This window comes from Episyrphus balteatus, chromosome 4, assembly GCF_945859705.1.
Source record: "Episyrphus balteatus chromosome 4, idEpiBalt1.1, whole genome shotgun sequence".
Lineage (NCBI taxonomy): Eukaryota > Metazoa > Arthropoda > Insecta > Diptera > Syrphidae > Episyrphus > Episyrphus balteatus.
In genome coordinates this window covers 27,364,730-27,390,896 of record NC_079137.1, presented here as the reverse complement: position 1 = coordinate 27,390,896, position 26,167 = coordinate 27,364,730, and the positions used below count along the sequence as shown (strand labels likewise).

Below are 26,167 nucleotides of genomic sequence, written 5' to 3'. Positions count from 1 at the left end.
TTGGTCGCCAAATTTTCATGTTTTGACAATTTGGCGACCAATGTCAGTTCGGAATATATTACCTTTTTTTGTGTACTGTGAACAATAGGTGCGTTTTTTTGTTTATCTATATTTTGTGCAAAAAAACGACATCGGGATTTTTGAAATCCGTCGAAACGTTTGGCACCACTGACTGTACATACACTTTGGCAGCTGTCTTTGTCAAAAATGTGCCGTGCTCATGTAGTGGAATGGCCATTTTATCCATGATGGATTCAAAAAAAAAAATTCACAAAAAACCAAAACTATTAATGTGGCCATTGCATCAATGTTGGATTCAGAAAATTTTTTTTAACAAAAATTATCTGTATATTCCTAGCTACATTTTAAGACCATGAAAGCAGAAACACAATCACGCTTTGCCAGACGCGTCGTCGCGTTACGTTGAGAAATCCTCAAAGCGCGCTTCTGTCACTAAGTCACTAAGAAGAATTATTGTAAAATATGACTGATTAAAAAAACTAATGGAATCCATGCATTTGTGGCAGCAATGTGAAAAACTTAAGATTTTGCAGTTAAAATAATTTATTAAATTAATAGGCTTCTTTTGCACTTTGGTACCAATAACTTGCTAATAACTCTAGATTTGATAAAAACTTTTACCATTCTGCAATCCCCTTTGGACGCGCATATTTTTAAAAAAGTTGGTCATCTACGTTCCTACCCTTCAAGCAAGAAAACGGAGTCCAGAAAAGACAGTCCGACCTCCGACCGAGAAAAGCGGGGTTGCACTCACACACTTGCAACTTTTTGTGTATGAACACAAAGTCGAACGAGAATCGTGGTGGAAAGTGAGAAATGGAAAAAAAAAGTGAAACAGACATAGCCAACAAGAGCAAAAGCGTCATTTTGTTATGTTTCGTTGAAGTGTATAGTCGCGTCGCGTCGTGTCTCGTGTCGTTGTTATTATAATATTAGTATAATTATAAACAATATCAAATTATAAACAATATGGAAACAAAAAAAGGTATGTTGTATATATCGCTCAAAGTGTTTGGGTTAAAATGTTATTTCTTCTTGTTATGTAGATGTAATCTCTAATGATGAAGAAAAATCTAGAAGGTGAAACATGCGATTGGGTATCTAAAAAAACACCAAACACCAACAACAGCAGCAGCATCAAATGAAAAAAAAATGTATTGTATTTTATATTGTATTTATTGTAAAAATTTCGTTTGCCTAAATAAAATAAAAAATAAAACAGTTTCAGTGAAAAAAAAATAAATCTTGTTCTTTTTTTGGTCGCAAATGCGAAATGTCATCCCTTTCTTATTCCTCTTTCTGGTAGGTTTTCGCTGCTCCGGCTCAGGTCCGCCTTCGGCTCCGTTTTCTCGGAATGGAGATTTTCACCACACCAATACATATGCAATCGACTTCGCGGTGATTATAATTTCCATACTAATTTGAGCCGCCTTCGGACCAGTTTCTGATCCGAAGTCGGACTCAGCTCCGCCTCAGGCGGAGCGGATTCGGACCGAGGTCGGACCTGTTTGCTTGAAGGGTATGGATTTTTTTTATACCACAGGTGTTTGAAAATTTTCATAAAATATTTTTTTTTTACATTTTGCATCGAAAAACAAATTTCAAATTTTTTTTAAAGAAAAGAGATGCAACAGTTATAAAAACTTTTAACTTCTTATGTAGTGAGCCAATTATTGTCGAAAATTATAAAAATAAGAAATTTATAAAATTCATTCATTCGTGGTTGTGGTTAAAGAAAACGTAAGATGATAAAATTTAAAGTACACTGAACGAAAAAAAGCTAATATTTTCTAAACTGGTTGCGATAGAAACTTTTTCTATTCGGTTTCAGAACAGTCAAAAGTGCACCTATCAGCCATTTTAGGTTTATCCATTTTCTACCGGACACCCTGTATATTTGTTCAAAAATCTTATCAGGATCCATTTAAGACTTTTATCTGAAAAGTGCATTGCGTATATCTTGATGAAATATTAACATTTCAATGCAACCATGTCAAACAAATTTTTGATTATTTTTTTATATGAGAGCTTTTTTCAAACCTCATTTTCTCCGCTTTTGTTTTTGTTAATATTTTCAGATATTTCTGTATGAACACAACAATTAAACTACCTTGGCACTACTATTTTTATCGAGAGAAAGTAAAATCTGGATAATTATCTGGATTTTTCAAAAATCTATACAGATAAAGTTTTTGTTGTTTTTAACACGTAAATTGTTTTGATTTAAAAAATCTCGATGTCGTTTTTTTGCACAAAATCTATATAGATAAACAAAAAAACACACCTAATAGTTAACTTTCATCGTTCCTAAATGAGAAAAAAGTTAAGAAATGTAGGTAACATTGTGACGTCACAACATCGTTCCTAAATGCAATAGGGGTATTCACGATCCGGTGTAACAAAAAAGTGTAAAAATGCAAAATTTTGTTTTCTACTACTACAACTACAATAGACAAATTTTGCACCATTGTATTTTATTTTTGCAATAGGGTTGGGGTATAGCAAAAGTGTAAAAAAAATTGTAGTTGTATATTTGGTTGTTTTATTTTAAGAAAATGTTACACTTTTGCACTTTTACAACGATACAAGACCATTTGCATCGAATCGTGAATACCCCTAATATGTTGAAGTGTCAAATAGTTACGTTTTGTAACTTTTTCCAACTCAGCTTCTGGACTTGAGTTTCAATGTTAATCTGTCAAACACAACTGAATGGGAAGAGAGGGGAAGATGGAAGAAGATAATTTATTGTTTGTTTTCATATTTGAAATCATTTAATAATGCATATTTTTGTTTCAATTTGCTCAGAATTCAATTTAAAAGAATTATTTCAGTACCAAATTAATTCTTTCTTGTTTATTCATTCATAAAACTAATCTCAGAACATTTTGTTTTGACAGATCAACAATATGTAACATTAGTCGTTCCTAAATCAAAGTTGAAATTTTCTAATGGCGTTTTTAATTGGCAATTCGGAATTGTTCTTCGATTCGGAATCCCAATTGAACAGCTTTTTTTATTCCGAAAAATCTGAAGTATGGTGTGAATGTATTGTTTGAGTTTAACATGTTTCACATATATGTGTATTCACGCCAAATTTCATTTATATTTGTGCTGCAAACATTTTGTACTGCTGACATTTAAATCTATGAATGTGTGAGTGATTCTGCTTCTGATTCTGTTTTTAAAACCAGAAGTGAAATTCTCTTTTTTTCAGAATTAGAACTGTCAGTTTTGACCAATTGAACGCATTCAGATTGCTTTTTTTTTGCTTCCAGATTGCCAATTAAAAACGCCATAACGAAATCTACAAAAACAAATACAACGATTTTTTTGACACAACAACCAAAGTTAACTTTATTTAATAAAAGAACGGGCTACGGTCCGTTCTTTTATTACGCGCGTCCCACCAAGAAAAAATCTCTGAGGGCTCAATGTCATTTTGAAAGAGAGCAAAATTATTTTGTGGGACAAGTTCCTCACATGAATCCATTTTTTTTTTTCAAATCCAACACTTCAACTGCAACTTTTCTTCAAATATTTAATTGCGATAAAAATGATTTCAAAATAAGTTATTTCGTGAATCAAGTTCAAAATAATAACATTTTCTTCAAATTTTCATTAAATTTTTCATGTTTTTAGCATTTTTATAACTGCACACCACAAAAAAAAAATCAAAACAATAACAAAAAAAACTAAAGAAAGAGAAAGAAAACTGGGAAATTGAATCCAAAAAATTTTCGTCTCAAAAATCTCAGAAAAAAAAGTGAGCGCTCATCTGAGATTTTTTGTCTTAAAGCCTGGTACGCTGCTCGCTCTAAATTTTAGCCAAGATAAAACTCCCATACAAGTTATCGATAATTTGTATGGGACTCATTTTAGCTCGTCTAAAATTTTTCGATAATTTGTATGGGAGCTAAAATTTAGCTAAAACTTAGCGCGAACAGCGTACCAGGCTTTACTTAAAAACATTTGAGCGCTCAGAGGTCTCCCTTGGTGGGACGCACCTATTAAATGCAAGCATAGTTGCATTACAGCACTTATGAAAGTAAGTGATGACATTCGTTCAGGGTTTGATAACAATTTGATAGCATTCATGGTGTTGCTGGATTTCTCAAAGGCTTTTGACTCAGTAAACCATAATAGTAGGTCAGATTTAATGATTGTGCCTAACGGTGTACCATAAGGATCCGTTTTGGGTCCCCTTTTATTTGTGATATATTTAAATGACCTGATGACGCGCAACTATTATATAGGTTCAATAAGACTAACCATGCTTTTGCAGTAGAACAAATGAATGTACTTGCCTATAGCCGTAAAACTGAAATTAATCAAGACCTTTGTATTGCCTATTGTTATATATGGTTGTGAACTATTTTCATATTTAGATCCTGAATCACTATCGAAGTTAAATGTCGCCTATAATAGTTGCGCTAGATATGTTTTCAATTTAAGTCGATATGACCATGTTTCTACTCATGCTAAGCAAATAAATGGTTGCTCACTGATAGCTCTGTTAAAATTTAGAACAGTACTTGCACTACAAAAAATTATTTCAACAAGAACTCCAAACTATCTATTTTCAAAAATAAAATTTAATAACTCTCAAAGAACCCATGCAATAGTTCCACCTAGATATCAATCTTTCGCCAGCAGTCGCCAGTTTTTTGTTTATGCAATTCACCTTTGGAATAATCTCCCTCAAAATCTACGGAGAGTAAGTGCTAGTGGAACATACAAAGACTTAATATTTCAACATTTCGCTACTGATTACAATTATATAATTATTCAATAGGTGTGTTTTTTATTACCACCGGTCTTAACTGGACAAAAAAAAACGCAGTTGGGGCTAAGCATTTTACATGTTAAATACAACAACACCTTAGCCCCTTGGGCTTAGTTGTTTAGCCCGGAGATTTCTCTGGGCTTAACTTTTTGAAGAGTTTTAAATCTGTGCTACCAAACTAATTTTTTCATAAATTGTTTAGAATTTGTTTAAAAACGTGAAAACTCACGTTTGGAAGGACAAAAAACAAAATGTATTAAAATAGTTTTGCTAGCATACATTTTTGTATCTCTTTGTAAAACATACATGAAAAATACAAGAAAATGACGAAAGCGAAAAATATGACAACTCTAAATTTTTGTTGTGTCTGCTGTTTTCGGAACATTCAATATACAGTGCTGCCAAGATTTCAGGTTAAGCCCCGAGGCGTTTTTTTTTTGTCCAGTTAAGACCGGTGGTAATAAAAAACACACTTAATGATACAATAGGTGTGTTTTTTTGTTTATCTATATAGATTTTGTGCAAAAAAACGACATCGAGATTTTTGAAATCCGTGTTAAAGTTTGGCAGCACTGAACATTAACTTTGACAGCTGTCTGTCAAAAAGTTTGCTTTTGCTTTTTTATTTAAAAAATTAAAATTTAATAAAACAAAGCTCTAAACAAAATGAGAGAAAAAAAAACAAACAAAAAAAATCGTAGAATTGTTCCTGTTTTACCTATGCTTACTTATGATGCCCAAGGAGATGACGAACAGAGATCGCTGCCACACATCGACAATGGTGACCATTCCAAACTACCACCAGGAATTCTACCACATGGTTTGCCCACTATGAAGGAAGTTGCATCAGCCACTTGAACACAAAAAAGAACCTGAAGAGAAAAATAGAGTAAGTGAATTTTTTCTCTCCTCTCTTTACATCAATTTAACATTTGTGCTTTCAGTTAAGGAACTATCGGAAGAACAAAAACAGATGATCATCTTGTCGGAGGACTTTCAGAGGTTTGTTCTACGCGCTGGTCTCTATCTGAGAATGTCGACATCTACACAGACTACATTGGAGGTGGTGATAATGAAGAGTCAAACGATGAGAGGACACATGCTAGGTTATCATTGAATCGAGCTTTCTACGAAGACCGATGGTCTAAGAATCGATGCATCACTTCAATGAATTGGTCAACACATATTCCTGAACTGATTGTTGATTCATATCACAATAATGAGGTTTGCATTTGTATTTTTTTCTACAATTCTATCTAAAACCCACTAAATAACTTTTTATAGGAGAGTCCCAATGAACCAGATAGTGTTGTAATGGTCTGGAACACAAAATATAAAAAACAAACACCCGAAGATGTATTCCATTGTCAGATATGTCCATATGTCAGCATGCTTTGCTAAATTCAATCAAAATCTTATACTCGCTGGAACGTATTCCGATCAGATTGTATTATGGGATAATCGAGTGCAAAAGCGGACACCCATCCAGAGGACACCTCTAAGTGCAACTGCACATACGCACCCAGTGTATTGTTTTGCAAATGGTTGGCACACAGAATGCACACAATGTGATATCCATCTCATCCGATGGCAAGCTTTGCTCATGGAGTTTGGATAAGTTGTCGATGCCGCAAGATACACTGAAATTGCAGCAACGGCAATCGAAGCCAATTGCTATCAGTTGCATGTCCTTTCCGTCGAATGGTAAAAGTTTGTTGTGATTTTCCATTTGCTTATAAATAAATCGTTATTTTTACTCAAGCTTATCGACATGGAATCCGTTCGGGTGTGTCTAAAGTCTATGAGAAGCATTTGGGTCCAGTGACGGGAATACCAACTCATCCAAATCAATCTACACCAGATTTTGAAGATTTGTTCCCTACATCGTCCAATGATTGGACAATTAAGTTATGTAGTCTTAAGGTGAAATTTAATATCTACTATAACGACCAATATGTATAACATTTTTTGTATTTACTTGTAGGACACTAAACCATTATATTCATTTAAAGATAATTAAGATAATGTTATGGATGTTGCATGGTCTCCAATTCATCCCGACTTGTTCGCTTCTGTCGACGGCAGTGGTCGCCTTGATATATGGAATTTAAATTAGGATACCGAAGTGCCCTCAGCATCGGTCGCAAGTTATCGTAACAATGCTTCCCACAAATTCTTTCGTCGATGAGCAGAATTAGCTTTAGAAAACTTCCATTACTGTACAAATTGTATGTGATGTATATGGGTTAGTGTTTTTTTTTTTTGTGGTTTATATATGCTATGCATAGCTATATTTAATTTATTTTTTTTTGTCCCCCTTTAATCTAGCCCATGGAAGTGTATATTGACGATGAAGACAAACTCACTTTGCATGGTTTGCAACAGCATCAAGTTTAATTGAAGGAAATCGAGAAGAACAAGTAACACTCGCCAGCAATTTTCAACTTTTTTAATTTTCCAGAAAAATTTATACCAAGTCGTATGCATTTGGATTCAATTAGCTCAAAAATCATAATGGTTTCATTCTATCAGCTCTAGTTTTTGAAATATTTAATTTTTCATATTTAGGGGCATGTTCGTTCATACTAATTTTTAAGTTTTGCCAATTTTGATCGTTTATTGAAATTTTCCAGAAAAAATTATACTAATTTAATTAATTAATTAATAAATTTAATGTATTTAAGGTCAGTAATCCTAAAAATCACATTTTTTTCTTTCTAGAAGCTCTATTTTTATTTATTATTTTTTAGTTTTTCACATTTTGGTGGCAATTTTCTACTATTTTTAAAGTTATGCATATTTTGACTGTTTGTTAACATTTTCCATACAATTTTTTATCAAACCTTATGTATTTGGGTCCACTAAGCCTGAAAATCACACTTTTTTTTCTATGAGCTGTAATTTTTCCGATATTTTCATTTTTCACATTTTGGGGGTAGTTTCATTCTAAAATCTTTTTAGTTTTTCTTATCACATGCGTTTTTAAAGTTTCGCTGGAAAAATTTATTTCGACTGTAATGTATTTCGGTTCAGTAGCTAAACAAAAATACAAAATAAAAATTTACAAAAAAAAATTTGTATGAGTTTTTATGTATGAATAATTTAAAAACTAGATCTGCTAGAAAAAAAACTAAAAATGTTGTTTTCGGAATCAGCACCCTCCATTTAGTAAGACATGATAAACAACAATCGGGAAAATTGTGAAATTGTGTGTTGGGCAGTGAATTTATGTGGTTAAATTAAAGAAAAATGTATTAAAAGAGACTTCAAAACTATTCAAATAAAAATTTTAAGTTGTAATAATTGAAACTTATCAACCACGATTCTTATTTCACTAATATCCCGCCTTTGTAAGGACTCCCACAGCTGGACCAAGAATGCTAGCTTGCAAATAAGTTTTTTGTTTAATTGCAATTTAATTTTAATTTTGATTTATTGAACTTCCTATTGACTTAAAATAACTTATTTCTAAGATACATTGATAGATACAAAATTTTGTTAGCACAAAGGGGGCCTAACGTTAAATAATGACAAAGTTATAAAATATAAACAAATATAATACATGGATAAACTTTATTTAAAAAGTCTGCTGTCTAGGCGGTTGTCCTCGAGGTGTTCAGACCCGGATGTCCAGTTGTAGGGTTGGTTGAGTGGGGTTTAATTCCTTCCGCTGCATATCTGTTTAGGAGGGGAAAGTAATTGCGAAGAAGATTTATGCAGATATCATTTTCTCGGGATCCCGATGGGGGCTTTAGAGCCATCTGTAGAAGACATGTCCTACAGAAACAGGACGACATCAATGCAGGCAGAGTTCATCTGATGAAGAAAGAATAAGGAATATATCGAACCAAAAAAGGAGAATTAATAAAAAAAAATTACCCGCAATCAAAATTGGGGACATAAATGATGCTCTGAAACATTTACTATAACGTTCTTTCAAATATTTCTTCCACATCAACTTTCAAGATGATATTGTTTCCACATCACATGTCGTCCAAGTTTATAAACGTCGATATACCATCATTTGCACAGGCAGTGAAGTGATCTTTTTCTAAGATGGCTTTTCATCAACGGGTCTTGGTTCTGATATCATTTACATAAAGTGAGGTCAATTTTAGGGAGCTGAAGAATATGGGTGTTGAATGAGCTGCATAATGCGATGTTAGGATTGTCTTGCTTATTGCTGTCTGCTGTTTGGGATGAAAAGTATTTCCTGGGGGAATATTTTTCGGCTTTTCTTCGCAGCGCACATACATGACGTGTATATTTTTAAAAAGTTATGAGACTGTTTTTGTGGTGGGCATTCTATTGAGGCAAATGATTAACAACAAGATCTTTGTTATCATTTATCCATGTTTATCGTCAAAGAATAAACGTTTTCGCAAACGAGCGGGCATTCCAAGAGCATTTTACACTACATTTGGCTTTGCATGGGGGTTGAAGGTACCGGCACGATTAAGACACAAGCGCACAATACACAGAATTCTTCTTTTGTGAAATAATTCCTAGAAAAAAAGATAAATTATGCTAGCTCATTGTAAGAATAAATTGTTTAACTTTCCATCTGGTTTCAGGTTTTTTTCTTTAATTTTGCGGAAGATATCGCACTCTTGCAAAAACATGAATCCTAAAATTATTAATCAAATTAAAACAAAACAAATTTTATGGCACAATTTTCATCTTTTTTCAAAAAATATGCTTGTACTTACATTGATTTGTGTTGTTTGCTATTCCTAATTGAATTCAATTTTAAATATTATATTTTTTTGTCATATATCTGTCAACTGCAGCTGTCGTTCAATGGAATCTGACATTTAATACCTGTAATGTACCTTGGCAGTACTGTTTTCTATCGAGAGAAAGTAAAATCTGGATAATTATCTGGATTTTTTAAAAATCTATACAGATAAAGTTTTTGTTGTATTTAACACGTAAATTGTTTCGATTTCAAAAATCTCGATGTCGTTTTTTTGCACAAAATCTATATAGATAAACAAAAAAACACACCTAATAGGTGTGTTTTTTATTACCACCGGTCTTAACTGGACAAAAAAAAAACGCATCGGGGCTTAACCTGAAATCTTGGCAGCACTGTATATTAAATGTTCCGAAAACAGCAGACACAACAAAAATTTAGAGTTGTCATATTTTTCGCTTTCGTCTTTTTCTTGTATTTTTCATGTATGTTTGACAAACAGATATAAAAATATATGTTAGCAAAACTAGTTAAATACATTTGGTCCTTTCAAACGTCAGTTTTCACGTTTGTAAACAAATTCTAAACAATTTATAAACAAATTAGTTTGGTAGCACAGCTTTAAAACTGTTCAAAAAGTTAAGCCCAGAGAAATCTCCGGGCTAAACAACTAAGCCCAAGGGGCTAAGGTGTTTTTGTATTTAACATGTAAATTGCTTAGCCCAGACTGCGTTTTTTTTGTCCAGTTAAGACCGGTTGTAATAAAAAACACACCTAATGACTCGAGTACATGCAATTTTGTTATTTTTGAATTTTTTTGTTTAGTGTTTTTTTTTTTTAGATTAAATACTTGTTTTATATGGTTACTTTAACCATGGAATAATTACAAATAGAAGTGACACCGCAGATTACTCATGCGACTATAAGAGTACCTGAAGATAGATGAACTACAGGTTTGCGACTCAACTATCATGTATTTTCGAGTTGAGTCTTAACTAATAATTTTTTTAAACCTTCATACAAAAATTAATAATTACACTGGTCAACAAGGTTTTTGTTACAGACATCAAGACATACTTTTCTATAGGTTTTTTGGGTGCTGAGCTCGAATCCGAAGTCAAAAAAATTCTATCACATAACGTTTTTGAGATAATCCCGTTAGAAAATCGAAAATTCCGCTTTTTACCAGTTTTCGAGATTATTTCTTAGTTTTTGGTTGTTTGTTTTAAATAAATTTGTAAGGGTTTCTAATAGAACTAAATCTTGTCTTTCTAAATCCGTTTAAATCTTTTAAAAATTCTTTTTCTTCTTTGAGAAATCTGAAGTTGAAATCAACGTGTTTGGTATATCTTATGTTTATTAACTTTAAATAGCGAATCTCGAAAAGTTCTTTGACAATCGCTTTCAAATTTTGACACAACGTTCCATTTAGAATCTTGCAAGTTTTTATATTTGCGAAAGTGGTGAATCGCGGTGAGATACATCAAAGCGTTACTGTGTCAGATAAGTTATACTAAATAATTACTAGTGAGAAAAATATAATTTTTTTCTTGTTAAAAACAAGATAAGAACTTAATGGAATGTAAACGAAACGTTGTGTCAAAATTTGAAAGCGATTGACAAAGAACATTTCGAGATTTGCTATTAAAAGCAAATAAACATGAGATATACCAAACACGTTGATTTCAGTTTCAGATTTTTCAAAGAAGAAAAGAGATATTTAAAAGATTTAAACGGATTTAGAAAGACAAGATTTAGTTTTATTAGAAACCGTTACAAATTTATTTAAAACAAATAAATAAAAGCTAAGAAATAATCTCGAAAACTAGTAAAAAGCGGAATTTTCGATTTTCTAACGGGATTATCTCAAAAACGTGATGTGATAGAATTTTTTTGACTTCGGATTCGAGCTCAGCACACCAAAATTCTATAGAAAAGTATACCTTGGTTTCTGTAACAAAAAAAAAAGTTAATTTTGTTGACCAGTGTTATTAGGTGTGTTTTTTTGTTTATCTATATAGATTTTGTGCAAAAAACGACATCGAGATTTTTGAAATCAAAACAATTTACGTGTTAAAAACAACAAAAACTTTATCTGTATTGTAACGATGAATTACCGAACTACTTTTAAGATAAAAGTCTGAACACACTACCAGGCTTAAAGGTAGAAATGTGAACGGACCTTTAGTAATTAAGAAACTACCCTCTGAACGCATCCAAAGAAATTCCCTCGACTGCTGAATATCCCAAAATATCCCACTGGACTGGAAGTATGAAGCGCCCCCTCTTGGAAAGGAAGCTTCGAGAAGCAAAGACGAGAACCTTCGAAGACATTCTCGAATTCCGAATTTCAGGTATAAAAGGGCAGCGTGGACACCGACCGGGACAGTTTAATCTTGAAAGTGAAAGAGTACAGTACAAAGTGAAATAAAGTGTTGCGAATTGTTAGTAGTAAATAAAGTGATTTAAAAGTGTGTTTGTTTGAGCGAATAATAAAAGTAAATTGAGTTGAAATAAAGTGTGTTCTTATTTGAACGGAAATATAAGTGGAAATTAAATAAGTTTTATTGTGAACCCGGAATAAAACGTTACAGTATAGATTTTTGAAAAATCCAGATAATTATCCAGATTTTACTTTCTCTCGATAAAAACAGTAGTGCCAAGGTACTTTATTTGTTGTGTTCATACAAAAATATCTGAAAATATTAACAAAAAAAAAAAAGCGGAGAAAACGAGGTTTGAAAAAAACTCTCATAGAAAAAAATAATCAAAAATTTGTTTGACATGGTTGCATTGAAATGTAAATATCTCGAGATATACGCAATGCACTTTTCAGATAAAAGTCTTAAATGGATCCTGATAAGATTGTTGAACAGATATGTATATAAAATTACCAAAGTTTTTTCGAAAAATTAGAAATAAAAATAAAAAAGTTTTCACATTTGATTTTTAAAAAATCGAAAAAAAATTCAATATGGCTACCTTCAAACGCTTATAACACAAGAACGACGCAACTAATGTTAATGGTCATGGTCTTTAAATGTAGCTAAGAATATACAGATAATTCTTGTTTTTTTTGTGAAAAAACAATTTTTTTGAATCCAACATGGATGCCATGGCCATATGAAAATTTTTGTTTGCATCCAACATGGATGTAATGGCCTTCCCACTTCGGAGTTAAAATAAAAAAAAACAAAAGCAACATTTTTGACAGACAGCTGCCAAAGTATATGTACAGTGGTGCCAAACGTTTGCATGGATTTCAAAAATCCCGATGTCGTTTTTTTGCACAAAATCTATATAGATAAACAAAAAAACACACCTATTATTATACATTTCAAAGAGCTTATATTAGGTGTGTTTTTTTGTTTATCTATATAGATTTTGTGCAAAAAAACGACATCGAGATTTTTGAAATCAAAACAATTTACGTGTTAAAAACAACAAAAACTTTATCTGTATAGATTTTTGAAAAATCCAGATAATTATCCAGATTTTACTTTCTCTCGATAAAAAACAGTAGTGCCAAGGTACTTTATTTGTTGCGTTCATACAAAAATATCTGAAAATATTAACAAAAACAAAAGCGGAGAAAACGAGGTTTGAAAAAAAACTCTCATAGAAAAAAATAATCAAAAATTTGTTTGACATGGTTGCAATGAAATGTTAATATCTCGAGATATACGCAATGCACTTTTCAGATAAAAGTCTTAAATGGATCCTGATAAGATTGTTGAACAGATATGTATATAAAATTACCAAAGTTTTTTCGAAAAATTAGAAATAAAAATAAAAAAGTTTTCACATTTGATTTTAAAAAAATCGAAAAAAAATTTAATATGGCTACCTTCAAACGCTTATAACACAAAAACGACGCAACTAATGTTAATGGTCATGGTCTTAAAATGTAGCTAAGAATATACAGATAATTTTTGGTTTTTTGTGAAAAAACAATTTTTTTGAATCCAAAATGGATGCCATGGCCATCATTGTATATATATTTCTATAGTACTATCATGAAGTCGAATTTAGTATTAGTTGATGTCGCCACTTTTTTGAGGTGGCGCTCAGTGTGTTTTTTTCATACAAATTCTGCTTTTTCAAGTCACCACTAGAGTTCCTAAGATCGTTTTACTTCATGATAGTACTATGGAAATATATATACAATGATGGCCATATGAAAATTTTTGTTTGTATCCAACATGGATGTAATGGCCTTCCCACTTCGGAGTTAAAATAAAAAAAAAAAACAAAAGCAACATTTTTGACAGACAGCTGCCAAAGTATATGTACAGTGGTGCCAAACGTTTGCATGGATTTCAAAAATCCCGATGTCGTTTTTTTGCACAAAATCTATATAGATAAACAAAAAAACACACCTATTGATATAAGTTTTCCTATTTTGAAAAGTCATATTAGTCTAGAGAACAAGGACGATGCCTTTTACTCCTACTGGCCTAGGTTCGAATCCCGGTAAAATTTGAAATTTTATTTTTTTTTGCGGAGATTTTTTTTGAGAAATTTAATTAATTTTTATTCTAGTAATGTAAAAAAAAAAAAAAAATCTCAATTTCCCGTCAGATTCGAACCTGGGCAGGTAAACTAAACAGACATTCACCTTATCCTCTAGGCTATCTCCACTTTTTGAAATAGGAAAACTTTTATCTATATGTATAAGCTGTTTAGGATTTGATTTTGGGTTGCTGGATTTGCTTTTGGATAGTTGGATTTGCTTTTTTAATTCAACGCACGATACTAGCGACGACAATTTTACAGCGGAAGTTTCCCTGGGTGTCCACTTCTATTTGTAATTATTCAATGCTTTAACTATTTATTTGTAAATTAAAATTTTCAAACCAATTGTTTTCCTGTACAAGAGAAAAAGAATGCAATTCGTATTTATGTATGGAGTTAAATTATTAATAAATAAAATAAATAAATAAAGTTAATTTTAAAGTCTGGTTGTTGTGTCAAAAAAAATCGTTGTTGAAGGTGTTTTTTTTTTATTAGCCCAGTCGAATTAAACATTTCAAATGGAAAAAATTAGATTATGGAATTTTTTCATAGGACGGTAGAGGGGATCACTGAGAGCTTAAAACCAGTTTTTTGGGAAAATCGACCTTGAGCTAAAGCCGCCATTTTGGATTAAAGGTAAAACACGTTTTAGTGAATAACTCGACCATTTTTTATTTTTGACAAAAATTATATTTATGTAAAACTTGTAGAAAATTTTTCATTTCAGCTTAATTTTTTGTACATCCTGACTGGGCTAAATTACCACCGGGCTTAAAGCCAGAACTATAATTGGCGGATGGAGTCGGAAGCTACTGTCAATTGTTGTTGTTTTTCATAAGTTTTCATTCGTGGAGTGCGGTTGCGAGCGCACTCGACGGAGTGCTATGGAAAACAACAACAATTGACAGTAGCTTTCGACTCCATCCGCCAATTATAGTTCTGGCTTAACTGGACAAAAAAACGCATCGGGGCTAACCTGAAATCTTGGCAGCACTGCATATTAAATGATCCGAAAACACAAGACACAACAAAAATTTAGAGCTGTCATATTTTTCGCTTTCGAGTTTTTCTTGTATTTTTCATGTACGTTTTACAATTAAATTTTACGACATAATTTGCCCACATATGTAGGTAAAAAAAATATGAATTTCAGAAATATACAAGAGTCTGAAATAATTAATCCTAATGGAGGCGAGGCCTTAGAGAAAAATATTTCCTGTGGAGTCGGAGTCTCGGTTCTCGGAGTGTAATCAGAGATGGCAGAGTAGATTACGTCAGGTAATCTACTCGGTTAACTACGCGTAGTTAATCGAATAAACTACTCGCTTGATTTGTTTCATGTACTACCTACATTTGCTACGTGCAATAACTACATAAAAAACGTTATATTTCAAAAATATTAAAAAATAAATAGCTGTGTTTTCGTGAGAATTTGGTTTCGTAAAGTAAAACCTTTTCAAAGAAACCACCCCAAGTCCATCTGGTTTCAAATATTCTATTCAAATTTACACTATCACAGCTATGTATTTCGATTTGAATAAGACTTTGACAATTTGGTGGTAAAATTGGCATTTCAAACTACATTTTGACGTCTAGCGCTACGTCTGCTACATTTAATTACGTTAACTACATTAGCTGCGTTCCTTTGGAAATATTTATCTACTTTTTAGTACTTAAAGCTGCTTTGAACTACTTTTTCAGTATAGCAAAGTAGATCAAAGTAGTTTTAAGTACTAAAAAGTAGATAAATATTTCCAAAGGAACGCAGCTATTAAACTACGTTAACTACCTCATTTATGTAGTAGACGTAACAAATGTAGGAAATCAAAAAAAATCCAATTTTTGCCATCTCTGAGTGTAATGGAACAGGCCTTTTATTTGACATCTTGTACCACGGCGATTTTTCTGCAAGCGAATTTGCATTCTGTTCCACCAGTCACTTTTGATAATTCAAATTCATCTTTGACTTTCAACTCTCCTCTTATCGTAAAGATAAGGCAACTGTAGCAAAACAAGTTTTCTTGTGAGCATCTCCAGTTGCGATAAGGCTTTTTTTTAACTTCTCAAGTTTAATTTCGCTTTGGAATTTATTATTTTTTCTGCTTATATCAGTACTTGTTGGTAGATATACAAAAAAATGGCGAACATTGGAAAACTTTTAGCCGGTCGTGCTCACATTCTTCAAGCTGTGACACGGAACCAAGTCCCACGTTTATATTCAACAGGTATACAATTATGCTAAATTGTTTGTAATAATATTTGGACTTTGAACTCACGGGTGGAAATAAATATTTTTTGTTTTGAAAGAGTATTCTATAGAAGAATACAAATTTACAAAAAATGAATTCGTCCCTCAAATATAATTTATATTGCATAACATTTTTTAACTTGCATAAAACCAACACAACACATTTGCAGTGACACCATAAAACTTTCCCGACAAGAAAATTATTAAGAAAATGTTGGTGTACTTTACTAATAGTTTCTAAAATATTTTTGGGCACTTGCCTTCCTGAAAGTTCAAACTGCATTCAGGATCGCTAGAAACCTAATGAAGCACAACTTGATAATGGTTATTATTATTAACAGATACTGATGGAACTGATACCATAGCATATGAATTTATCATTAGTAGAACAACAAAGGTATACCAAGCTATGTATACAACGGTACCTGGTACGCAAAACGCATCATAATATTGCCATAGTGTTCCCTATAGCCCAATTTTTTTTACAACTCAATGTGCCATATGCATAGTCATATTTTAAAAGCGATTCTAACTTAGACTGGAGTCTAAAGTTATTACCCAGGTTAGAAGCAGCTCTTTTCCATAGAAAAATGACTTAGAAGTGGGTCTATGTCTATGAATAAGATAAACCTCAGTCTATCTAAGAAGCAAGAAAGGTTACAGCTTTTGAAAGAACTATGAATATGGCCCAATAACTACTGATATTTTAATTTTATTCGCAAAGTGAAAACAAAAGATATTCTGTAAATTGTTTTTCTTTGCATTAAAAATGAAAAATGAGAAACTAGGTACAGAATAATAGAAAAAAACCTGTAGGTTTAGGTAGGGTGCAGTTTAAAAAATCTCAATTCTAGTTAAACTTAATACAAATTCATTCTATCTAGAAACTTTAATTTTAATTATTTAAATGTTAAATAAGGAATGAAACAAACCAGTCTTTTATTGATTTAAATTTTGTATTCCCTATATTTATTATAGAATAGATTTAAAAATAGTATCTAGCCACCCAGAAATTAAAGGCGGCATCATCTAACATCCTGCCAAACATAAGATGAGTTAAAGTATACATACCTTAAAACAACTTTCTTATTTCTCGATGTCAAGATGATCATAACTCTTCACATACAGTTGTGTTCAAAATAATAGTAGTGCCTGCAACAAAATAACATTTGTTATATTTACGGTGCTTCTATGGTTAAAAATTTAATTTCTTTGATGTCAAAGTTTGTAACGGCCAATTACTAATAAATGTATCGTAATTTTAAAATGAAAAAGAAGGTGCCAAATAATTTTTCATTGATTTTTGGTTGTTCTTTCGAATTTGACCTGTTCAAAATAATAGTAGTTAAAGTTATTTTTTAAGAATTTAAAAGCGGTTTATAACTTAGAATATTTATTTTTGGTTTAAAAGTAAGTACTCATATAATTTGAATAATTTTTCAACAAAAAACGATTTGTTTCGGTTTTAATCTATTTAAAGTTCGAAGAGCAAAACACTGCAGTTCGGATAAAGGAAACTTATACGAAAGCTGCTTGAAGAAGGGAAAACCTACTTGGAAATTCAAGTTTATATTAGGATGCTCCCCTACAATGGTAGCCAATGCAATAAAGTCAACGAAAGACCCGAAACGCGCGGTAGAAAAAGAAAAAAGACCGCCGTAGATGACAGGCGTATTGTCCAGACGAGGAAAGTTGAGCCTTCTGCATCGTTGTTTCACATCCAGAAGGCTTTAAGCCTAGATTGCAGTGCAGTGAACATTCGGAGGCGAATGTTAGACACTAATTTGTACGCTTGAAGTCCACGAAAAGTTCAGCGAAACATGTTAAAAAGCGTATCCAGTTTGTAAAAGACCACATAAACTGGCCAGCAAAGTAATGGCGTAACATATTGTTTACTGATGACAGCATATTTGTCCCTTTTGGTGGTACTGGATCTCCACAATACGTCCGACGTCCACCCAATACGGATTATGTTCCAAAGTATACGACGAAAACAGTTAAACATGGAGGGTCGAAAATTTTAGTATTTTAACATATTTCTTTGTTAAGAGCGGAACTTTTCGTGGACTTCAAGCGTACAAATTAGTGTCTAACATTCGCCTCCGAATGTTCACTGCACTGCAATCTAGGCTTAAAGCCTTCTGGATGTGAAACAACGATGCAGAAGGCTCAACTTTCCTCGTCTGGACAATACGCCTGTCATCTACGGCGGTCTTTTTTCTTTTTCTACCGCGCGTTTCGGGTCTTTCGTTGACTTTATTGCATTGGCTACCATTGTAGGGGAGCATCCTAATATGTAAGTGATGCGTATGTTGGCTGGGTTCGCCATTGTTCCATATTTGAAACCATCTGAATGCTCTTGTTTTTGCATTTAGCTTATAGGTACTTAGCAGGTGTTTTTATAGACACACCAGTTCTAGTTTACGGTCACATCAGAACGTTGTATGATATTGATTTTTTGACAAGGTTCTCAAAGTACATCCTTTGACATTTTTAGCAAGTATGTAGGCTTTCTGGGATCTTCGTACTTCTAATTCGAGAAGCTTGATTACTCATACGAAGTATCTTCATCTTAGCTGTCGTTTAACTGTCTGTCCGTCAAATTGTCCAACATTGTGAAACGTAGGTGAGCGCTGGAGGTATAACCCCGGTGTAGAGACATTATGCTATATTGCATATGTATATGTTGGACCCACACACATTTCCACTTCTTTTATTAATTATTGTTCAGCCATGGCTAGATCACAGTTTTAAAGTGTAAAAAGATTTGGATTACGCTGTAAGATCTACTTATATCTAAATTTAAGACAATATTTAGACAGATTACCAACATTTGTGAAGGTTTTGTAATTTGATTTTTGTTTACTAATTTACAGCATTGGAATATATTAAAACTGAAATAACCGGGCAAAAAAAAAACGTTGCCCTTATCACTTTGAACCGGCCAAAAGCCCTAAATGCACTGTGCAATGGTTTGATGAAAGAATTGAGTTCGGCTCTAGCCGATTATGAAAAGGATTCAGCAGTTACTGCTATAATCATAACTGGCAGCGAAAAAGCTTTTGCAGCAGGTGCTGATATTAAAGAAATGCAATCAAACACCTACGCTGATTGCATCATGGGAAATTTTCTGAACGATTGGACCAGTGTAGCAAAGTGCCAGAAGCCAATTATTGCCGCTGTAAACGGTTACGCATTGGGTGGCGGATGTGAATTGGCTATGATGTGTGATATAATCTATGCTGGGGATAAGGCACGTTTTGGTCAACCAGAAATTGCTTTGGGAACGATTCCCGGAGCTGGTGGTACACAGCGTTTGACACGCGCCGTTGGCAAGTCCAAGGCTATGGAAATTTGTTTGACTGGAAACATGATCAACGCAGAGGAAGCCGAAAAAATGGGTTTAGTCAGTAAGGTTATTCCAGCTGATCAGTTGGTTAGCGAAGCAGTTAAACTGGGTGAAAAAATTGGATCACACTCAAGCTTAATTGTGCAATTGGCTAAGGAGGCTGTTAATACTGCTTATGAAACTACTTTGCAGGAAGGTTTAAAGTTTGAGCGCAGGACTTTCCATGCAACTTTCTCTACAGTAAAAATTGATTTTTATTGATATTTTTAATAACTTTGGCTAATTTATTATTTTTTTTAGGAGGATCGTAAGGAGGGCATGACTGCTTTTGTTGAGAAGCGCCCAGCAAATTTCAATAATAAGTAGATCTAAGGAGGGATGATATTTTTTTTACCAGTCTGCATTTATTGTTAAGAACATAATAATTTTGGAATCGAAATATATAACAGTGAGAAAATATAACACAATTTTGTTTTTATTTTTAGTAATCATATATGAATGATTACACTTAAGAATTGATGATGAACTGATTTGAGCAATAGACATGAAAAGAAAAAAAAAACTATTGTCAGTTTTTTTTGGTTTTCAACTGACATTGTGTATAAAGATCAGGGCCCTACTCTGTGCTTCGTTCCGAAAGTCAATTTCCATTCCGATTTTGAATTGGTACTCTGTAAAACTTTTGAAACGGAAAAATTACTAATAATTAATACTACATATGTGCCCATGATTATGAAAGTGGACTAAGTCACTTTTGGCATTGTTTAAAGAAAAACTTTCATAATAATTAGTAGTAGTAGGTAGTGTGTTCAGACATTTATCTTAAAAGTAGTTCAGTTATTCATCGTTACAATACGATGTTGTTGGGAATTTTTTAAGCCACATCTATTCTTGAGACAAAGTATAAAATTTTTGAAATTACCAACGTTTTTTTCTGAGTGTCCTTGGCCGAATATTCGGTATTCGGCCGAGGAGCGTGGCCGAATACTCGGTATTCGGAAAAATCAATGTTCGCGGCATCTCTACGGAAGAGGTGAGAATATATCTGCAAAAAATGTATTAAAATAAAAAATATGTATGTATTTAAAAAATACTTTAAACTTTTATTTTGATCAAAATATTGATGAAATAAGTTGAAAGCTTATTTTAACTATTTTTTTTTAAGAAGCAATGAATTTGGTGTTAAATTTTATTCACAAATCCATCTTATAAATTTTACTGATGAAGTTTCATTTTACTGAACAGCAAATTGCCGAATGCCAAAGAAAATCCATGTCGTTTTACTGATGCAGTTCTTTTTTTACTGTTAAAAAAATTACTGATGCAATGATCAGTAAAAAAATTTTTTGGGCAGCGAATGTTAAATAAGCATTTAATTTAATGACGTACATTTACTGGAAGCTAGATTTGAGCTTGAAATTCAGTGTAAATAGATTTTATTTAATTTGATTTGTTACCATCACTAAGATTTACTTTCAGAAGAGATCGGGTGTTTTCATAAACGTCGGAAATCTGCGTCAGTCCAATCGTCTTTCTGCTTTGCTGCATTAATGAACACACCACTTCTGCAGAATGTTTGCAGGCCTGCGTTGGTACAACTTTCAGCAGTCACTGAGTGTTCATAAACGTCAGAAAAAAAACTATGAAAAAATTACCACAGAATGAGTTTTGTTTAGGCAAAAAAATATTTCTTTTTCAGTTCCCGAAAATATTGTTTTTAATAACACGAAAAATTTGTAAACCGTGTTACATTAGGGTGGCTAAAAAAAAAATAATTAAAACACCGAGTAGTTCACATTTAAAACAAATTATCTATGGAAAAAATATTTTTAATTAGGGTGTTCAAGAAAGTTTTTTTATGCGTTTGAAAAAAAAAATGATTTTTAGTGCACAGAAAGTTTGTTAAGTGCATTTTTGCTATAGTAATATTAAATTCATGCTGAATTAATTAAATTGAATTTGGTTGAATTCCAAGCGTAAATGTTAAATATACCATTTTTCTGAGCCCACTAATTCGAAAATACCTACCCCAATTTTACATATTATTTCATAAACCATGTTTTACAAACTTTCTCTGCAGTGAAAAACAATTTTTTTTGTAATTAATTAAAAAAAAAAATTTTGACCCACCCTAATGGAAATTTTTTTTTTCTTCGATAATCTGGTCAAAACAATATCCACGTTGATTTTTTTGGAATTCTTCAAGCAACTGTAGAAAGATAACATTTTTTAGAGCCACCCTAATACGAAAAAAATTAAGATAAACTAATTACCTCAAAAAACACGATTTCGAAATTTTCTGTGTCATTAAAATTTAAATTTTTTGAAAAATGAAAAAAGAAACATTTTTTGCACCACCCTAATTAATATGTTTGCTTTTCATTTTTTTTAACAATATTTACATTTATTAACAAAAAAAAAATAAAATCAAGAGTCAAATAAATTTCTCCTTGAGTTCTGCAGCAATAAAATTTTTGGCTGCGCAATCTGCCCGATGTTGACGACATACTGACGTTTATGAACAGCAGAACTGCAGTTGGACTAAGTTAGTCCGATCGCAGATCTGACTTTATGAACACGACTAACGCAGGCCTAAGTTAGGCAGACGTTTATGAAAACACCCATCCTTGTGCATTTATGTTGTAGAAAAAAATTTCCGTATTCGAATGTTTTCGGAAACGAGTTACAGGGTACGAAAATTCCACTTTAGGAATTCTCATTTCGAAACTAGAAGATTTCATTCCGCCTAAGAAGTAGAGAGAACAAATTAGAAATTACAGATTAGGTCCCCAGATCGTTCTAAAATTTTACGATCTGATTTAAAAATGATCTCAAAAACTTAAACTCGGCCTATTGTTGGAGAATTTTGCAAGGGAATTAAAATTTAGCGCGATCTGTGTCAAGTAATAAAATTTCGAAGTGAAAACCAACCTTAAAATTAGTGTTATAATTATTAGTTGGAACAACTTAAATAAAATACAAAACAAGTACCAGCTGAGTGATAAGCAACTTTAATAGTTTAACAATCTAATTATGTATACCTTAAAAGTGTTTGAAAATTGAGTTCTTAACAAATTTCAGCGGCAGTCCCCTGTTTCGTTTCGAGTGGGATTTCAACATAATCTTATCCTGTGTAAATTCAGGCAACTTCTGCTGAGTGACATCGGTCTCAACAAATATATCAAAACTGCAAAGTGTCCGCACCATCTGTGACAACAACAAAGACGATTTACTCTTTAATTGCGACTGAGTCAATGCATTTGTCCAGTATTCCATGTCTTTAATTGCAGCACTTCTACTTGCTGTTGTTTTAGTATCAGTGAATACAGAAAACGACCAAATTGGAGATTTAGTTGGGAAGTTTGGTGATATACTTATAAAACATTCAAGTTTCATGCTTCCTCGTGTGATGACAGCTCGATAAAATAGATTTCCAGGCTTGACGAATTTTTTCTGACTCAACATATGCTGTGAGTTCTTCTGCATAAAATCTTCCCAGGTGATGGGAGCCCATAGAGTAATACTGCTGCACAAAGATACATTTATAAAATTGGAATTCTTCATGAAAATATTATTACTCTTGTTTTCCAACTGAAAAAGTTGCTTATACAAGTTTAAACGAGAACTCCATTGAAATTTTATTTTCTTAATAATCTCTCCCACTGTGATTTCCTTATCTGCATCCGTTTGTGGCTTAGGCGAAAGCTCGGCAATCGAATCAACTTCAAAAAAGTCCAAGCCACAGAGTTTTTGAACCCATTTGTAAGGTTTTCCATGTTTATTATCTTCAAGACATTTGAGGCAGTCTTCTTCATTTGTCTTCATTTCATGGAGTTGATATTTTGATTTTAGAGAAGGATTGGTATCACCAGAATCTGCTTCAAATAAATAGTTTAGGATATTCTCTGACGAAACGACTTCAGTCATGGGTAAACTGTCCATATTTAAGCTAGAAGCCGCAGTTACGAAGCCCAAAGTAGGGAAGTATCTGATTTCAATCGATATATTTCCTTTAGGTTCTTCAGTTCGACTTATTGTGAATTTTATAAAAAGCGGAAATGGCTCGAAATTAACTTTCGCCTTCTTCTCAGCGTTCTCGGACTTATTTGAATGTTTCTTTCGCTTAGAGTCCACTTCTTCACCATCGGAATTTTGTTCGTAATCATGCGTCTCTTCGTCACCTTTTGTCAATTCATATTGCCGGACATCATCCTCTGTGCCTTCCACAGTTACATTTAACGATGGGCAAAAAGATTGAGCAAAGGATGTCAATTTCATGTACAACATGTATAGTGACTGCGGTAAGAGCTTAGCAATACTATTCACCTCCCACTCTTTCTCGATATCGAGTCCCAAAATCGATTGTAATCTTTTAGTTGCCTTCAGAAGGGTAGACAGCGAGGGCCCAAACGATTCCAATCTCTCGTTAGTGCTTGAGATTCGTTTGATCTCGATATCTTTTCGACAGACCAAATCCTCACATAGAAGTGATAATTCCTTGCGTTGTTGTAGCTCCCATTCAAGCATTGCCAATCTTTTGATGTGCTCTGAAACCTTAGTGGCCTCTGGTCGTGAAATAGATAATGGAGCTTTTTCATAGAACTCGTTTTCGGAAACAAGATTAATGTACTCATCGCAGCTAGTGAATTGGTAGCAACGTTGAATTTCTTTCTTTAGATAACTAATTTCATAAAGAAGGTTCTGGAGGTGGAGTCTATTGTTGTCAACTCTTAGTTTTTCTTTTTGCAAAACTTCGCGTCCGGTGCGAATACGATACTTTTCCAATCGATTAACTTTTTTCAATAGGACGATCATTAAGGAAGCTTCATTGCGCTTGGCTTTTAATTCTGAAACTGACTTGGTTGATTTGTCTTTTTTTAATTTCAATACCTGCTCGAAAATTGCGCCCAGTTCGGCATATTTCTTTTTGCATAGATTTGTGTCCAATGATGTGGCTCGCTTTTCGACTTCTTTTTCTTCGTATTTTATACTGTATGTATCGATCATGTGGGGTTTTGAGTCCATTATGTTTAGAAAACTATAAATAATTATAATATGTTTAAAAATAATTGATAATTTAACAAAAATAAAGTAGGTACGAGACGCTTACAGTTGTTATCGTGTCAGCTTTTAAGTGCGTTTCAATATTTTTTAGTTACTAACAAGAACAAAGAGGCGGATTACTGCAAAAAAGTATTGTATTTATTGTAATTTTGTTTAAAATGAAATAAACTTATTTAAATATAATCAAAATTATCATCAAATTAAGATTTAAGTCAAGACCATAGATAAATCATAGCAAAATCCAAGTCCAAGACCTAACTAACGAGATTTAGATGCGACGATTCTTCCAGTGACGATTTTTTCTTTTTGATGTTTACATTCGACGATTTTTGCACGACTATTTTTCCGTTGTCGGACGCAGCGTTGTCAGACTTGACAAGTCTATTCCTTTTTTTTCATCCAAAATAAATGTTGTTCCCTTTTTTAAATTAAGTAGTTCCCACTTTTTTCCCTTCTTATTTTTTAGTTTAGTACGAAGCTGAAGCGAATTGAAATTTCCATACAAAAATAGCAAACGAAATTAAATTTTGTTGTTTTTGCTTTAAAATATTTTGTTTCTCACAATGTCACTTTGTCACCATATCGCCATGCCATCTTGTGGTCTTGTCACCATGTATTTTTTTCCTTTTTCGGTGAAAAGTGATTGGGTTCAAAAAATTCTAGCTCTTTTTGTAGATGTTGTATAGACATGGTCGATATAAATATTTTGAGCTGAAACAATCATGCCAATTACAGAAGACGCAGTGACTCCCTCCCCGGGAATCCACTAGATCCGCAACCGAATCAAATTTTAATCTGTGAACTCCCCGCGATGAACTGTATTATCGATCCACGAAAACACACTAAACTGCTTACCGACATATGTCATTGTTGACACTTACATAGCCAAATGTCATCCTATCACTTCCGCACCACCGGCTTCGGTAATACGAAATCTTGTGAAAGTGACTCTCACTCCCGCCGCAGTGCATCTGCGTCTTCGGTAATAGTCATGAAATATGCTTTCAGAATTCAGATGATATTAAATTTATTATTGGTTGTTAAGGCTTAACTACATTCACCACTTTTTGAAAAAGTACAAAAGTGAAAATATTTTTTTTCTCGCAAGCGCAATTTTTTTGTAAAAAAGAGTAAACAATATGTTTTTTGGACGAAGAAATAAGTTTTCTGCTTCTTTTGTTTTTATTTCCCAGCCCGAAAAACAATACAAAAATGCGTTTGAAAATTTTCACTTTTGTACTTTTTCACTTTGCCAATGTAGTTAAGGCTTTATATAAAAAATATGGATTTAAAGGTGATGAAATAAAAAAAGGTAGATTTTTTCGATTTTTTTTTGCAAGAAAAATGATTTTTTAGGGTTTCACTTCAACCACGTGTAAATTGCACACCTTTTAACAAAAGCTTTAATTGTATTAAAAATTAATAGGTATAGAAAAATTAATTTTTTGGATTAAGAAAAATATATATACTTTTTAAATAACAATTTTT

At 32.7% G+C, this 26,167-nt stretch overlaps 2 protein-coding genes, 1 long non-coding RNA gene and 1 pseudogene across 3 annotated transcripts; 2 read left to right on the top strand and 2 right to left on the bottom strand.

Moving 5' to 3' along the window:
- The first annotated feature begins 5,372 nt into the window (after nt 1–5,372).
- LOC129918822 (cytoplasmic dynein 1 intermediate chain-like) lies at nt 5,373–7,839 on the top strand (annotated as a pseudogene).
- A 382-nt stretch (nt 7,840–8,221) lies between these two features.
- On the bottom strand, nt 8,222–8,800 carry LOC129918830 (uncharacterized). Its single transcript, XR_008773006.1, has 2 exons — nt 8,687–8,800; nt 8,222–8,623 (listed from the first exon to the last, which is right to left on the bottom strand). It is a non-coding gene; the product is annotated as an uncharacterized LOC129918830 (long non-coding RNA).
- Nucleotides 8,801–15,939: 7,139 nt separating this feature from the next.
- LOC129918835 (probable enoyl-CoA hydratase, mitochondrial) lies at nt 15,940–20,082 on the top strand. Its single transcript, XM_055999578.1, has 3 exons — nt 15,940–16,243; nt 19,143–19,855; nt 19,916–20,082. Exons 1-3 carry the CDS (start codon nt 16,156–16,158, stop codon nt 19,979–19,981), a joined length of 867 nt encoding a protein of 288 aa, XP_055855553.1. The 5' UTR covers nt 15,940–16,155; the 3' UTR covers nt 19,982–20,082.
- Nucleotides 20,083–22,587: 2,505 nt separating this feature from the next.
- Nucleotides 22,588–25,113, bottom strand: LOC129919038 (THO complex subunit 5). Its single transcript, XM_055999845.1, has 2 exons — nt 24,726–25,113; nt 22,588–24,653 (listed from the first exon to the last, which is right to left on the bottom strand). The coding sequence occupies exon 2, from the start codon at nt 24,638–24,640 to the stop codon at nt 22,658–22,660; it is 1,983 nt and encodes a 660-aa protein (XP_055855820.1). The 5' UTR covers nt 24,641–24,653; nt 24,726–25,113; the 3' UTR covers nt 22,588–22,657.
- Nucleotides 25,114–26,167: the final 1,054 nt, after the last annotated feature.